The sequence below is a fragment of the Coturnix japonica genome, chromosome 1, assembly GCF_001577835.2.
Source record: "Coturnix japonica isolate 7356 chromosome 1, Coturnix japonica 2.1, whole genome shotgun sequence".
NCBI lineage: Eukaryota > Metazoa > Chordata > Aves > Galliformes > Phasianidae > Coturnix > Coturnix japonica.
Genome location: NC_029516.1, coordinates 80179186 through 80194842, shown reverse-complemented (window position 1 = coordinate 80194842; position 15657 = coordinate 80179186). Strand labels below are relative to the sequence as shown.

The 15657-nt window shown below is 37.6% G+C and overlaps 1 protein-coding gene across 2 annotated transcripts in view; it reads right to left on the bottom strand.

Annotated features, from left to right (window-relative positions):
* EPHA3 (EPH receptor A3) overlaps positions 1-15657 on the bottom strand; it is a 211175-nt gene that overhangs the window by 44611 nt on the left and 150907 nt on the right. Inside the window, exons 6-7 of one of the 2 annotated variants that reach the window (XM_015878647.1) lie at positions 8781-8905; positions 2059-2221 (exon numbers count right to left, since the gene is read on the bottom strand). In XM_015878647.1, the coding sequence (XP_015734133.1) occupies positions 2059-2221; positions 8781-8905 (288 nt within the window). The remainder of the gene's footprint in view (positions 1-2058; positions 2222-8780; positions 8906-15657) is intronic. The other variant, XM_015878656.2, reaches the window with a different exon arrangement.

Genomic DNA, 15657 nt, shown 5'->3' with positions numbered 1-15657 from the left:
TTTTGTTACAGTCAATATGAACTTTCTCCTTGAAAAGAAATTTCAGCTTGTCAACAATCTTGAACCTTACTCTCATGTCTGTGTGATGGAAAGTGCTTTAATGAATTAGGCTTCACAATTAAGCCATACAGTATCTCTGTGAAGGCTGTGAAAAGTCTGGGCACACAGAAGCAGACAAGAAAAATATAAGTTAATCAATATTCAATGGAGAAAAAGAAGGGCTCCTTTCTGCCTTGCTTTGAAGGCACTTCTCTGCAGTGCCTAAGGCAGGTGCTTGAGTACTGCCATATAACAACAGGACATCTTTGGATCTTAAGTACGATTACTCACTTAGTTGTCACCATCCTAAGGACCCTTCCAATTCAAACCATCTTCAGCAGACACTTATTGATCTTCATTGAGTAGAGCAGAATTAGGTTCCTCACCACAATGTTTCATGTTAGTTGTCTAAAGAAAGCTTAAAGACAGACCTCCTGCACCCCACAAACTGGTCAGTTAGTCTATATGACTGCCCGGAAGAAGCCTCCACCTGTCACGTGCCTACAAGTTGACTTATGTTGTTACGACAATAGGAATCAAGTAATGTGATTCAGTATTTATCTGTATAATCCACATGCTCTTTATGCTATCTTTTTTCACCTTCCACATTTTTGGTAATCTACTGTTTGTTCTTTTTTTAACTTCTGTTTTTTTTTTAAAATTACTTTGCAGAGAAAGCTCATCAGTTTCCAAGTTACAAAATCATTTATCATCATAACTGATTCTTTTCTCCTTTCTGTACTACTCTGTTCCACCCTGAGTTTCATCCATTATGCCAAAGATGCATGTACACCATAACAGTAATTTGCAATAGTTTTTTGTTGTTGTTGTTGTTTGTTTTGGTTTTTGTTTCTTTTTCTTTCTTTAAATAGAGAGCTCATTTGATTTCCAAAAAGCTGAAGCTGGGAAGGATGAAGTGCAGATGAAGTACTTAACATACCTCAGAAATACATAGACGCTGCATACATAGATAGTGAAAGAACACTGGATTTACTTACACTACTCTTCTTGGTAAGAGTTTGTTATTTTAGCAGAATATTTCTCACATCACGGGTTCTCAATCATTATAATGAGTACATGAATAAACCTTATGAGCTTATAGCAGAATTACAGTCTTAAATTGTTTTACAACTCTGAACAGCCGGTAAAAGTCTGTGATTTCCTTGCCTTCTAAACAGTATTTAATTACACAGCGCCAGGCTACATCAGTAAGTGGTTAACTGAACTAAGGTGGACTTTCTGGTGTATTAAGCTACTTTCACCTTCAAGCAAATAAAAGGTCTGATTTAGTATGTAGTACCAAAAGGTGAGAACATAATATTTAGGATGATGAGCTCCATTAGTCTTTTTGATGTAAGAACAGAACTTATAAATAATACTGACAAGGTCATCAGGTAAGCAAGTAAGTGTTATTACCTGTGCATTAGAGAAGAGAAAAAGGCAAGTAAATAACTTCCCTGGGGTCACTCAGAAATCTAGTGACAGAGGGAAGGGAGTCAGAGTGCAGATTCCCTTACCAGTTATTTAACTGAGCCACCATCTTGCTGGCCAGTGGGCATTAGTTTCTCCTCGTGGCTGTATAGGAAACATCAGCTCTGTTCTGCAGGAACGTGGAGAATTACATTTTGACCCCCAGGAGTAAAAGGCTTATATAATATTAACTCCTTTGGGGCATGGTGTTTACAGTCCACAGGATTCATGCCACAAGCTGTGAACATGGAAATGTACCAGGCCCTCTCTTGGTATGAGCTGCAGTCAAGCAAGATATTGATTCTGGCACTAGGCAATGTAAGGTATGCAATGCAAGAAAATAACCTGTGGTATTCCTGTACATTCTTTAAAATGCATTTCAATTTTAAGGATAAAACATAAAAGTTATATAGTAGTGTTATCCAGAAAGACACATAATAAATAGTAATGAATTGCATTTACTAAACTTGAAGGGGAATGAAAACAGCCACTAACATCAGTCAGAAATTGCCCAAGTAATCAATTAAAACCATTTGAATGAATACATACAATCTGGACTGGTTTCAAATTCAAACTTGCGGCTGCTTGTCCCATATCCAGCTGCAGTTCGGGCTCGAATTTGAAAGACGTAGGTGGTATCAGGTTTGAGGCCACTGATAGTAACATTAGTGCTTTTGGCTCTCAGAATAGTGTAGCTTGTCTCTTGTTCCTGCTTTTGGGAAAAGAAATTATCAGATTAAAACCACACCCTAAGAAAAAGAAGCAAGAAGTGTTTGGTATAAAATGACTACAAACCACCTGGAAAGCAGTGGCACATTGAATATTTATAGCCTGACAAATGCCTGCACAGCCATTCATTTTCAATCAACTAAAAATCTGTTGATTAGCAAGAAATCTAAATCATTAGAGCTCCTACATCCTTGCACTGTAAATCAAGTAGTAGACATGCTGAGTGTACAAAATTTCATTAAATGGCTTTGTACCACTTTGTCCATAGCCTGTAATACAACAAGAAAAATGAAGACTACAGTTTTATTTAAAAACCATAAAGCAGATTTGCCTACTGTACTGAATTGGAAGTTGTAACAGGCCAATTTAGAGCTTTTAGGGCCCTGCAGAGCTATTGCAGGACTTGGTTTTTACTGCCTCGTGTTTTACAAGATAGCATGTATCCTTATAACAGTTAGAATAGCAGTCTGTTCAGACTCCTTACCCCAGCTCTATGAACAGGCTAATATAACCAGTTTACTACTATGCCATAAAAACTATGAGCCTGATGTGTCAGGCCTCATTTGGGCAAAACCCCACTGAACTTGTTCTTGAATGAGTCTAGGGTTTTAGTAGCCAGGAAGAACATGTATGCCTACCCTTTATTACTTTTTGCTAAAGAACAAGGAGTGTGTCCAGTACAGATGATATCCTAACAAGCATGCTCTGCTTCAATAGGCACATATTTCTGATATACAGACTTTTAGTGTAAAATAAAAAAAAAGACTACTTCGTAATTCGGTAATTTTTGATACCTTGTATACTGTACAAAAAGCTAGTTCTGATAAAAGCATTTCTCAGTCTCAGTCTAAGCATAGCTTAAAATGTTAAGCATTCATTTGGGGCCCGAGGTATTGCTTATTTTATTACCATCATCCTGTACCAAAAAAAGCATTTTTGGCTTTCTAAAAATGGTAGCTGGAAGTGCCTCAGAGAAAGTCTTGGACTGTATCCACATGTGGGGAACTGCAAAAATGTCAGTTACTTCGGCTCGCGATGATGAACTTCTCTATTTTGGAGGTGGTGGGGATTTCATCTGCTGCCCATTTACTTTGAAATAATACACTCAAATCATTGAGTTATGCCTTGTTGAGAGTGAAATCTAAGTTGGGGTAATGCATGCTGATTGCAAAGAATCTCACCTAATTCCTACCTATTTTATGGTACTGTATTAGCTGGCAAGTTACTGGGCTTTTAATTTCACCAGTGATGTAGGGAGTCCTGAGAGAGGCTGGAAAACACTTCATACAGTCTGACTGCCAAAGGCAGCTCCTCTTCATGTGAGCAGTTCAAGTGACCGGATCTGGTTTAGCCTGTTTGCTTTACAGTGCTGTCCAGAGCAAGAGAATTAGATCTATTCTAAGTTAGTAGGTTAGTAACAAAACCATTCCCTTTAATGCTGTCAAAGCCTAACTGACCTATTATTGGTAATCTTTTATATGTATAGAAACAGGGAAGTTTACATCAAAATTAAGGAAATTAAGATTACCAGAATCTGTACGTAATATTTAACATGATGTACATTCACACTGGAAAACATAATAATTAAAAAAAGCTAAGCCTCTGCCTGTAGGTTATTTGCCAGAACCACAATTTAAAATAGGATGAGCTGGACCTATTCTTCAAAGGTTGTCTATAAAAATGCTTATCATGGTCTAGTTTCCTTGCAGTGGAAGCAGAAAAAGGAATTGGACTTTCTTATGGTTTTCTGATGTATCTCTGAAAAAAGTTTTCTGTTATAAATTCCAGGGAGAAAATTTCTAGGAAGACATTCTAAGGAGCTAACAGGTTTGCCTAAAATACATATTTTCTAACCAACAAATACCCAGTACTGCAATTTACAAGTTTTCCTTATCTCGTCATTTAGCTGAAAAGTAGGCAACCGTTTTAATTTCAAAGACATCATAATCTTGTCTCTAAAACACACAATCTTCTGTGTATGCTATGACTGGGCATTCATTTTGATCTCACTTCAGGCTCTTTTTCTGAAATGCAAACATTTCCTTCTTGCTCAGATACATACGTGCGAGAGAGAATATAGTCATGGCCCTGTCTGCTAATAATCCGCGGTGGAACTTGCAAAATAAATGTTTAAAACAACGGTATGGAGGATGTCACGATATCTTAGTTTATGGCAAACTTTTTACACACATATTTTGAAAGTCATTTTTTATGTTAATAGTAATCAAATCACTGAAACACCACATAAAAGCCCAAGTTTATCTTTCCTGGGGATAAAGTAAAACTTCAGAGATACAGCGCTAGAGCTGCCATGAGCAGAAGGAATATACAAAGAGGAGAGTCACTCTTTGCCAAGCAGAATTTTAATCAAACTTTCTGATGATAAATTTGAACTGGGTTGCAGAAAGAATATTCCTCATGATCTACACAGTTTACTAGACAAAATCTTTACTGGGAAGTAAATCCCACTACTGTTAGTGTCTCACATGCAAATGAAATTTTATAATTACAAACCATGTTTTATGAAAGACATTTTTTGTACCCATTTAACATTTATGGTGGCTGAGCTAGTGAGAGTGAAAAGTATGTCCTTTTTTTTCAGATAAGGACACTGAGTGTTTACACTGCACCAGGACGAACATTTTCTCCGTTGGTAGGCAGTAGAGGCCAAACCTGGGCTGCACATCTTCAGGAGGTTCTCTGGCTTCCAGCACTGCCTCCTCTCACTGTTGTTAACAGCTGTCAGTATGACAGCTCCCAAGAATCTCATGGAGTGTACATGGCCTGCCCTTAAAACCCTAACAGGAGTTTAAAAGCAACTGAGTTCATTTGCATTTAATTTACTTTTCCAGCCTCAGAAAAAACACAAACTGGATATAATGTTTTATTTGTTTGTTTTAGCCAGTCTACTGAGCACATTGTTTCAATGGTGGGAAAAGCAAATCTATTTTAGTAATGTAAGACTGCAATTAAAGTTCACTCATCATTTGGAGCATCATTTCACTTTAAAAAAGAGAGTGGGATTTATCATAATTTTAACCCACATACTTAAATTAGACAATTAATAATTTTCATGTGGTATTTTGCCCTTGCATGACAAAATACACCTTCCAGAGTACTTAATTAGGTGTGCAAGGACAACAAGGGAAAAAAAATGTAGCTGTTGGTGTAAGAGAAAAACTCCTGATTTTTGCTATATGAGCGCTTTGTCAGCTGAGACTCCTAAAACCCAGCACGGCATTATAAATGAACAGACTAAAGTGGGGCGTCATTCTGTACTGCTAACATCCCATAAAATATTATGCCTTGCAATAAAGTAAATGCCTAGATGTGTCATATGGCATTCATTTTTACATCTGAAAGAGGAATTTATTTCTTTTAAATGCTTGAAATAAATAGGAACTTGTCAAATAGACTCACAATCAAGCTCTATAGATTTTAAAAGAAAATAAAATTCTATTTTGAACAGGAAATCTGAAGACCTGTCACTTCCAGTTCATAACGTTATACATAATACCCCCATAAGTTCATTTAAAAATAGTCTTCCAGAACTGCAAATCCTGATTTCTATAGAAATATCATAAGAAGCTCTATTATTTCTCGGTTACACATGTGAAATCACACATGATAAAATCTGAAAAGTTTAATTATATATTATTATATATATAATATATAAAATGTTATAATTGATGAAAATTAATATTTTTCACAGACTTGATGCTGATAATGCATTAGAAAAGCTACACAGTATCATCACTTATATCTAAGTTCTGTTTCTAATCCAAATCTATTTTAACATCCTAAATATCAGCCCAAAAATATCACCTATTCTTCAAGATAAATGACAGAATTGGACTGACATGCAATAATCTATTAATACTGTGTATATTAATTTCTGAGAGTTATTGTGAGCAAAAGCAAGCGGGAGGGAAAAGAATGGCTCAACATAAATCATCATCCAGCGATCACGTATGACTTGTCAGGAGAAATACCCAGATTGCTGACTCTGGAGGGTTTATTTCTTAGTAGCTGTCACTTAACAGCAGTGCGTTTTGATGAGCATGGCCAAGATGATTTTAAAAGGAGTGGGCCAATTTAAAAAGCAAGCTCTCTTTTCAAAAGAGGAGAGAGAAGGGGACCGCATCACTATCTCAGACTGAAAAGTGGCATCCCCCAATGTGTCTGAAGGAGGAGCAAAGGGTCACCACCCAGCCTTGCCTGGCCTGGCCCCTAGGAAAGTTTAACATCTCTAGAGTAGGAGCTTTCAACCTGTTCCAATTTGCAGACTTGCAAAGGGCAATGCATTGAAACCTCCTGACAATGGACTTGCTTTTCTTCATTAACTTTCATAAACCCCAAGGAACAGGCTGCTGAATCCCCGAGGGACTACAGACCACACATTAAAAACACCACTGTCAGAAGGTTGTTTTTTTTTAAAAAAAAACCCTTTGCTCTGGATAGTCTGGCTCCTATTGTTAAGCAATTGGCTCTTTGGTTTAAGAAAGCTGTCTGGTGCCTATGAACTCTTGATCACAGACTTCAAAGGGAAGAAACACATGTGCACAATCAGCTCATAAGACTGGTTGTCTCATGAAGCTGTCTTATGACAGCCAGTTGCTCCACAAAGACTGCATATACACAGTTTGAATAGCAGCCACGTGCCTGGACTGTGTGTACCCTTGTACTGGAGGATGATCATTTACATGAATTTTAAAAAGCCAGTTTCACTGCAGAATGATAACCAAAACAGTGAGAAAAAATAACACAAATATACAAGTACAGCTTGACAGTCATTTAATTACATTGAATTAAATGCTCACAAGCAGAAAAAAACTATCTCCCTTTGGAACAGATCAAACCAAATCTGATGCCATTGCAAGCAACACCTGAGCAGCACAACCCACACCCCATGGGATTAGAGAGCTGCCCAGATAAAGGCTTGTGCCTGGAAAGGCAGGTTAATCATACAGGCAAATAACCTGTGCACAACACAGTGCAGTTCTGGGGTCTTTCAGACCCAGGTTCTATGAAGTATGTAGCTCTTCCAAACCTTGCTAAAAGGCACCACCTGTGAGTTTTGTTCAAAAGATTGAATTTAAGAGAGTGTAGTAGTTCTGCATGCTGTTACTGCTGAGGATGTACAATTTCAATAAGCTAGTTCTCTTATTATTGTCAAGCCCAGCACATAAACTTGATCTTCCTCCCATTGAAATTAACAGAAAAAAACCACAAAGCTAACATCTGGAGGCTACTGCACTTGAAGGTGAGACTGAACCAAGATGTTACACATGCTTTTTGTTTATCCTTTTATGAGTAATGTTACATTTTTAGAATTTTACTGAGTCAGTCAAAATCATTAGCAATATGCTCTGCCTAAAGTTCTCTCTGATCACTCTAAAAACGACCAATACTATTCTTCACAATCTTTGCATAAATTTATAGTCTTTTCAACACTATCAGTAAGGTTTATTAAAAACAAATCAAAACCATTAGGTTATGCAGATTTACTAAATAAAAATGTTTATATGATGTAGTAATCTAGAGCATAAATTCAACAAAATGCCAGCACAGGGCAGAACATCTTTAATGTCAGATCCTTTTTGTTTTATCTAACGCAGTGTATAAAGAATTCAGATATTCATGAAAAGTGGGAACTTTCACAGTGCAAAGTAGTCACTAAAAGCCTAGTCCATCTCTTTCCAAATCACCTTTGTACCAGAGGGAAGCACTAATGCAAGGATGACAAATTACCCTATGAATATTGACAGCATAAGTGAACTTTGCGCAGTTCTGGGCTCCTGCGTCCAGTTCTGAGCTCAGTTAAAGAAAGACAGGGAACTTCTAGAAAGAGTCCAGTAGAGGGCCACAAAGATGATGAGGGGCCTGGAGCATCTCCTGTACAAGGAATGGCTGAGATACTTGGCACTCTTCAGCTTGGAGAAGAGAAGCCTGAGAAGGGATCTTATCACAATTTATAAGTATCTTTTGGGCAGAAGTCAAGTGGATGGGGCTAAGCTCTTTTCAGTGGTGCCCAATGACAGGACAAGTGGCAATGGGCACAAATTAGAACACAGGAAATTCCATCTGAACATGAAAAAAGAACTTTACAGTGAGGGTGACAGAGCTCTGGAACAGGCTGCTCAGAGAGGTTGTGGAGTCTCCTTCTCTGGAGGAATTCCAGACCTATCTGGATGCTTTCCTGTGTGACGTGCTGTAAGGACCTTGCTTTAGCAGGGGAGGTCAGATCTGATGATCTCCAGGTGTCCCTTCCAATCCTCATTATTCTGTAATTTTGTCCATAACTAAAATGGCTGTTACCAGTTCTTTCTACTCTCTTGAAAATATCAGTTGAGAAAATCCCATTAACAAATCCTAGATTTGCATTTAATATGGAAAATCCCTCTTCCACCCCCATTTCACACACTCTGTTGTGGCATGAAATGCAGTAAGGATGTCTGGATCATTAACATACACAAGACATAATAACTTCATTACCACATTACCGGCATAAAAGCCTCCCCCCCTTCAGAGTTTCTTCCCACCTTTTCATAGTATTTGACTTCGTAGTCCAAGATGATTCCATTTGGGTGCTCAGGTTCCTGCCAAGACAGAGACACGCTGTTCCTGGATGTCCGGTCTTTTCTTATCACTGTGATGGGGGATGGTGCTGTAGAAAAAGGAGAGATGAGGGGAACAGGGAGAAGAGAAAAGCAAACTGGGTTTATCTCCATTCCAATCCTTGGCAAAGAGAACTGTTTCCATTTAAAAGACTCATGAACATAGGTCTGGACTTGTATCAACATTCAGCAGCTGGATTATTGTCCTGGTACACATGCCTTACAGCACGCTGGCCTCAAGGAAAATGAGCTGAGATTTGCTGTTAGACTAGTGGCAAGGCAGCAGATGGTTTCAATCTACTACTACAGTGTAAGCAGTGAAATACATCTGATACACTGAAAAAGAGAACAAAACAACAGTACTACCTACTTTTTACAATGCCGGAGTATTATTATTTCAAGACTGCAGAACCCTGATCCTGCCTTCATACTCAACTGTAGCACAGTCCTTGGATGCACAACATACTTCTAGTAACAACCACCAGCTTCCTGCAGACATGACTTGGTAAGTTATCCAGATACAAATTGCTCTCAAATACGCTTTTCCTATATCCCATTGCTATGAAAATGAAATTTGAAGAAAAAAATACCTTAACTGCAGAACAACCTCATTTCTGATCCACGTTGATTGTGGTTAGGCATGACAATTGTTTGCACGCCACAGACTCACCCACCACCCAAAACTATGAACGTCACGGAAAAAAAATCATAATTACCTAAGATCCCTTAACATGGGTTCTTCTCCAGACCACCCAGCTTTTTGGGTTGCTCCAAGCCATAGGCTTCCTAGACTGTCTGAGAGCTATGTAAGCTCTTTATTTTTTTTTCCACTTGTTTTCACTTGGTTTCCCACTTCAAATGCCTCTCTTCCATGGTTTTGGCCAAAATTCATCAGATGATAACTTATAGATCACACATTAAAGGTTGTAACTGTCATTTTTTATAAAAAACCTTTTACAAACAAACAGCCTTTTATCTTACCACGTAAAACAGATGTGTTTATAAGTTCACATTGTGCTATCCTAATAAAAAGGCTGTAGTTGATCTAAACAATTTAATTTCAGCTGAATCCTATGAAGTTTTATTGCTCATATAAAACTGGTTGCACTTCACAGGCATTACATATTTGCATGCATTACTCAGTGTCCTTTGTGTCCGTGTTTTCCTTCCCAAAATAGATCAATAGATCTTTCAAGAGCCAGGAAAAAAAAAAAAAAAAAAAAAAAAAAAAAAAAGAGTTTTAATTAAAACAATTAACAATTTTTGGAAAATCCATGCTGTGTTTGATTTTGATAAAATTCCATTGAAAATGTACCTTGTACTCTTGCACTGTAACCTAAATATTGATAGCTTCCTTTAACTGAGCAGAGCATCTAGAGAACTGCATCTACTCACACAAGCATTTGTATGTAAGCACTTTCACATCACTTCAGAACTGAAACTCATTCTCTGGACAGTGGTTTTACATATCATGTGGTTCACAAGACTAAAATGTTGCAAAACTCCCTTTTGCTTCCCTGGCAGGAAGAACTTACCTTGAATTTCAATTATTTAAGTCATTTTAATTTTATTTTATTTTATTTATTTATTTTTTAAAGTGTGAAGGAAAAGAGTCTCTTGATTTTATTTGGTCTCATCAGATCCATGCTGGCTGAAGAGCTGCAAAGCACTTACACAAAGAATACAGGACCAGCTTCTAATGAACATCCTCCAGCAGTTCTACTTGGATTGCACCCAGGTGCTGAATCCAAAATGTGCTGAATCAGTGCTGAAGCCAAAATGCAAGGGGTAAGTTGGTTGGGCTTCTCTGCCATAGCCAGCTCTATGCTAACTCGTAGACCCATGTCTGCTGCTCTCACATTCTTGTAAGTCATTTTTAAGTCTTCTTTTTAAGCCAAGCTATTCATCTATTTTTGTGTTTGAACAGAGTGCCAAGCCTTGTATCCCAGCTGGTAACACTTCCCATTAAGGTAACATTAATACAGATTTTATGAATAATTAATATATGATTAAAAGAAATGGCTTTTCCCCTAATAAATTACAGTAATTTGGGCTGTAATACCCTCTCAGTGCAGGCAGGAATATTCTTATAAGTGCCAATACAGATGTGTCTTAAAAACTTTCACAGTATTAATTATTTTAAGCTAATTTATACACATCTTTGCAGATGCTACCAGCAACTTATCTCACAGCAGTTCACTAGAAAAGTGTCTGCTCTACAGTAATCAATAACATTATAAAAGATTCATATACCTCTCCTGATCCCAAAGCTGCTTAGAAATTGCACACATGCAGTGTCTGAAAGAGACAGCATCCCAGGGCATTGGGAAGGTGGAGGGGAGACTGATGATCCCAGAGAACAAAAAGTTTCAGGGACCTTCAATCCCACGCACAGAGCACATCTGGTTTCTGCAGCACAGTGATGAACTCTGCCAGCTGCTGAACCAGTGAGCTATGGAAATTAGATACATAAATCCATACATTAAAAAAATTAAATATATAAAATCACATATATATCCAAATCTCTTTAAAACAGTATCTTAACAATGTGCGTTACAGAGCTTACCTAATTTTAAATAAGCTTCAGTGTACAAATGAAAGGTTTCTTCAAATGTTCTTGTGGTTAACTACCTACTTTTAAAGGACATATCATATCATTTTATTCAGAGAGAAAGATACTTTTTATAATTTAATAATAATTTCCTAACACTCTTGTATATTTTCTTTCCTTCATCTTATTATATTATTATCTATTATCTTATCTTACACGCTACCTGAACATTTTCATTTTGAAGCACATGTGATTTGAAAAATAAAGAACCAACATCTGGGAATTAGTTTCATCATTTTCCTGCTGTTTCCAGCACCTGTGAGTGCACACTGGACTTCACATACAATAGTTGACTATAATCCCTTTGTACGTCTTTGTTGTAGGAAACAGAGATTCAGAGAGGATAGCCTTCACAGGAACCTCTCCCAGCAGCCAGCCTGGCCTTTACCACACCAGGCTCTGCTGCAAGATAGAGATAAATGTAACCTGGCTCTACTACAGCACCTGCTGCCCTGCACAACCCATGTCTCTAGCTACTGAACTTTTGTCCACGCCTAGCTTTAACTCCTCCACATCAGGCCAACAGAGGAACACGTGCCAATTATTCTCTGGTTTGACAAAGATGGGAGAGAATGCAAAAATGACCTGCACAGCACTTGGTGCAAGCTTCTTTTGCTGGTCTGAAGAATCTGAACTGTTTAAATCTCAATGCAAATATATATATATATATTTAATTTTTTTTTTTTTTTTTTTTTTTTTTTTTTTTTTTTTAAAAAAAAAAAAAAAAAAAAAAAAAAAAAAAAAAAAAAAAAAAAAAAAAAAAAAAAAAAAAAAAAAAAAAATTTTGGTTTTTTTTTGCTGCATCCATTGAATAGGCATGTTTGAAAGTGTTAGAAGTCCTCAACCCAAGCTTAAGAAAACATCATTTTCAGATGAATCTTAAGATTATGCTTTAGATCTACTGCAATCGATGGATTTAATATGCAGTAAAAGTGAAGGTAACCTCTACTTATGTATTGCCCTGCATTAAAATAGTCATGAGTCAATACAAATGCCTTTGTCACCCAAGATCCCATTTCAAGCCTGGGATGAATCTAAGAGGAATGACTTGATATTTGGACAATGGAAACAACTATTTTTTGTACACATCCCTACAATACAATGTAAAACAACCAACACCATATGAACATTGTACTAAGAAAGTATCTTTTGAAATATAGTTATTTTCACAGTTCTTTCTTTCTTTCCCCTCCAGTACTTGAATATATCCTGCAAAGCAGAAGTAGACTACCTCAATCAATCCAGAGAACTTTTTTAATCTCACAGCAACCAATTCCCATTTCTGGTCTAAAGTAGATGTCAGCCTTAATTTCCATTTTGCAACACAGCTATCTTCCCTTCTAACCAGAATTCTTCAGTTATTGTGTTTTATTACCTCTTCTGAAGAGATTGAAATTCCAGCAAGGAGACAAGCTGAAGGAATTTAACATGATAAATCATTGACCAATGAAGATATCACAAAGAGCGATGCTGTCTTTTGGATCAAGAGAGAGATGAGAGTTTCCTGTTTCCTAAAGACCATGAAATAAGTACAGTAAGATGAAACTGAAGTGAAAATCAAGCTATGGAAGGGAGTAGAACAACTTCATACTTCATACGTCCATTTTCTATAGCAATTCCAGGATCTTCCTTTCTAAATGTTGAGATGCAATTAGATTGTACAGAAATAGAATGCTGGAACAGATCTTCTAAACGGATGACACTATCAATCAGAAAAACAAGCTTGCTATGACAGGATACTAAAAATTACTGTTAAGTTTTTTTAGCTAAATATAAGTTTTCAAACATTATGTTAAAGCATCAGCATTAGTAATATGTTGAACTGATTATCATTTAGGGAATGTACGTTTCAAAGCCAAACTTAAGGTGAGAACTCTTCTAGACTAAAAAGCTGAGTGAATAGCATTTCAGTGATTGTTGTATAAATTCTGCAGATCACAGGGTTCCATGTATTTACATTTTTACTGGTGTTCTGATTAATGTATTAGCACTCCCTCATTGAAAAAAAAGTTGGCTGGAGGGTTTTTTTGTTTGTTTGTTTTATAACTAACATTAGGCTTGTGTGGCCATGCATGGAGAGGTTATGCTTTTTTTTTTTTCCCCTCAAGAAATGGCCTGTATTCTCAGTAGTCATATACAATTCATATAGAGACATTTATGAATCAAGTGGTTACTACTGCACTGGTACTACAGTCGAACTGGTTTATGACTAGTTTAAGCAGTTAATGTGAACACTCAAAACTCCCTGGAGTTACAAGGAGAAACGTATTTTCAGTGTTCAGTGCTGTTAGGCAGCATTTGTGACAACTGGGAATGTGGATGTTGAAAAGGTAACGAATGCAATGATCCGGGGAGCTTAGGCTCACAAGTGTAAAACCCTCCTCACTCACAACTATTAAAGGTGGAAGCAAATAACATGAAGGATCTAGCAGAGAGGACAATAAAACTCTGCTCAAATTGATTTCCCAGAGAAACTGACCCCAACAGATCATTTGTTTTCCTCCAGTTTAATAGCAGCTGTATATAAATCTCCTTATTGACTTTTTCTTATTCCTTGGTTATTGTTTTCATATGTGACTGGCCTACAGATGTATATACTGGAAGAAAATTCCCAGTTCTGTGACAGAGAGAACTCACTATTAACTCAGGGAAGTCCTGTGTGTACTTTTGCTGAAATATTTAGAGTTGTGCTGTTTCTTGCTTAGGTCTCTAGATCACAAATTAAATATTAGGAAAGGCCTTGTAAAGTTCTCCCAGACTTCATTCTAAAAATGACCATGGTCTGCTCACTTCCAACTTTTGCTTGCAACCAGCTATTAGCATCAGATAGTAAAATATTCCCACTGAGAGATGGTGATCATGAACAAAGTTGAGCCAGCAGGACTATTAAATAAAGAAAAAAAGAAAATGAAACTTTTTATGTACTACTGAATAAATGGAAGGCTTGTTTCTTTCTCTTTCTTTAGAAAACTGGTGATTTTTATTATCTAATCATAACGCTGTCATCTGATATAACGTATAAATTTTCTTTAATGCCCCTAGGAGGTAATGTGGAACCAGAAGAGTAAATAAAGATCATAATCTGAGAATTAAATCTGCAGTTTCTGACAGCAGGATCTACGGGGACCTAAACCCAAATCTGTAAGCCTTAGAGCACCAGTGCCCACACCACAGAACAACTGCACAAGGCCAAGCGTAAAGACCAGTGTCTGAAGGAATAAACTGCTCTCTTCACTAGAAGCAATTTCTCTCAAAACCTGGAGTCACATCCATGAGTGAGGATACACAGCAGCACTAGTCCTGCCACAAGCATGGGGAGCCCACATCCAGCTGGGCCCAGTCCAGCCAGCTGTGCTCCACCCACAAAACAAGACCCGGCCATTTAGATTTATATATTGTCTTTCTATCTTCACCTTCATCCAACCATTCTACTGCCAGACAGCATTCAGCCTGTGACAAAGTTCTAAGTAATAATTGCAAATCAATACAATGATATTATATTTCTGTTACACAATCACATCTGGTTATATGGACTTCTACACTCGCCCTTGGATCCTTTACACCTCCAGTCTCTAGACAGTGGTTTAACATCTAGGTGGTTTATTAAAGAAGACTGCTCACAGAAAACAGGAGTTGCATTGCTTTAAAACTTCTAGGGTTGCGCTACCATTTAATTTCTTATCGGAGTTACACACACTGCCCCTGCTACACTGCTGTGACATAGTGAATAGTAGTGGGGCTGGTGCCACCAGTGCATACCAGAAAGGTGAGGCTGGAGCTGAGTCACCAGGTGGATCCCAGAGCAGGAGGGAGAAAGAGGAAAAAGCCACGTTTTAACATTTTGTAAATCTGCATCCTCCTCATCCAGATGCAGCTATCCAGCTCTCTTAACTGGATGTGCAGACACAGTCCTTTGGCCTTTAATCTCCAGGACACATAGTTAAACCAGCACAGTACATTTATATGCCCTCTTGCACCTTTCGCTTGAGCTGCAGCAGACTCAATATAGTTTTATGACTTGAGCTGTAAAATGTCACCTGATTCTGTAACACCGTTAGACAACCATCAGCCAGAACACAGCATGCCTTCCCTGTCAGCAGAGACTGGGAAGCCTATCCATCCCAAACAGCAAGAGGCTCATGGCAGATCTTTGTAGAACTCAATAGTTATGAAGCAGGTGAAAAGGTCCAT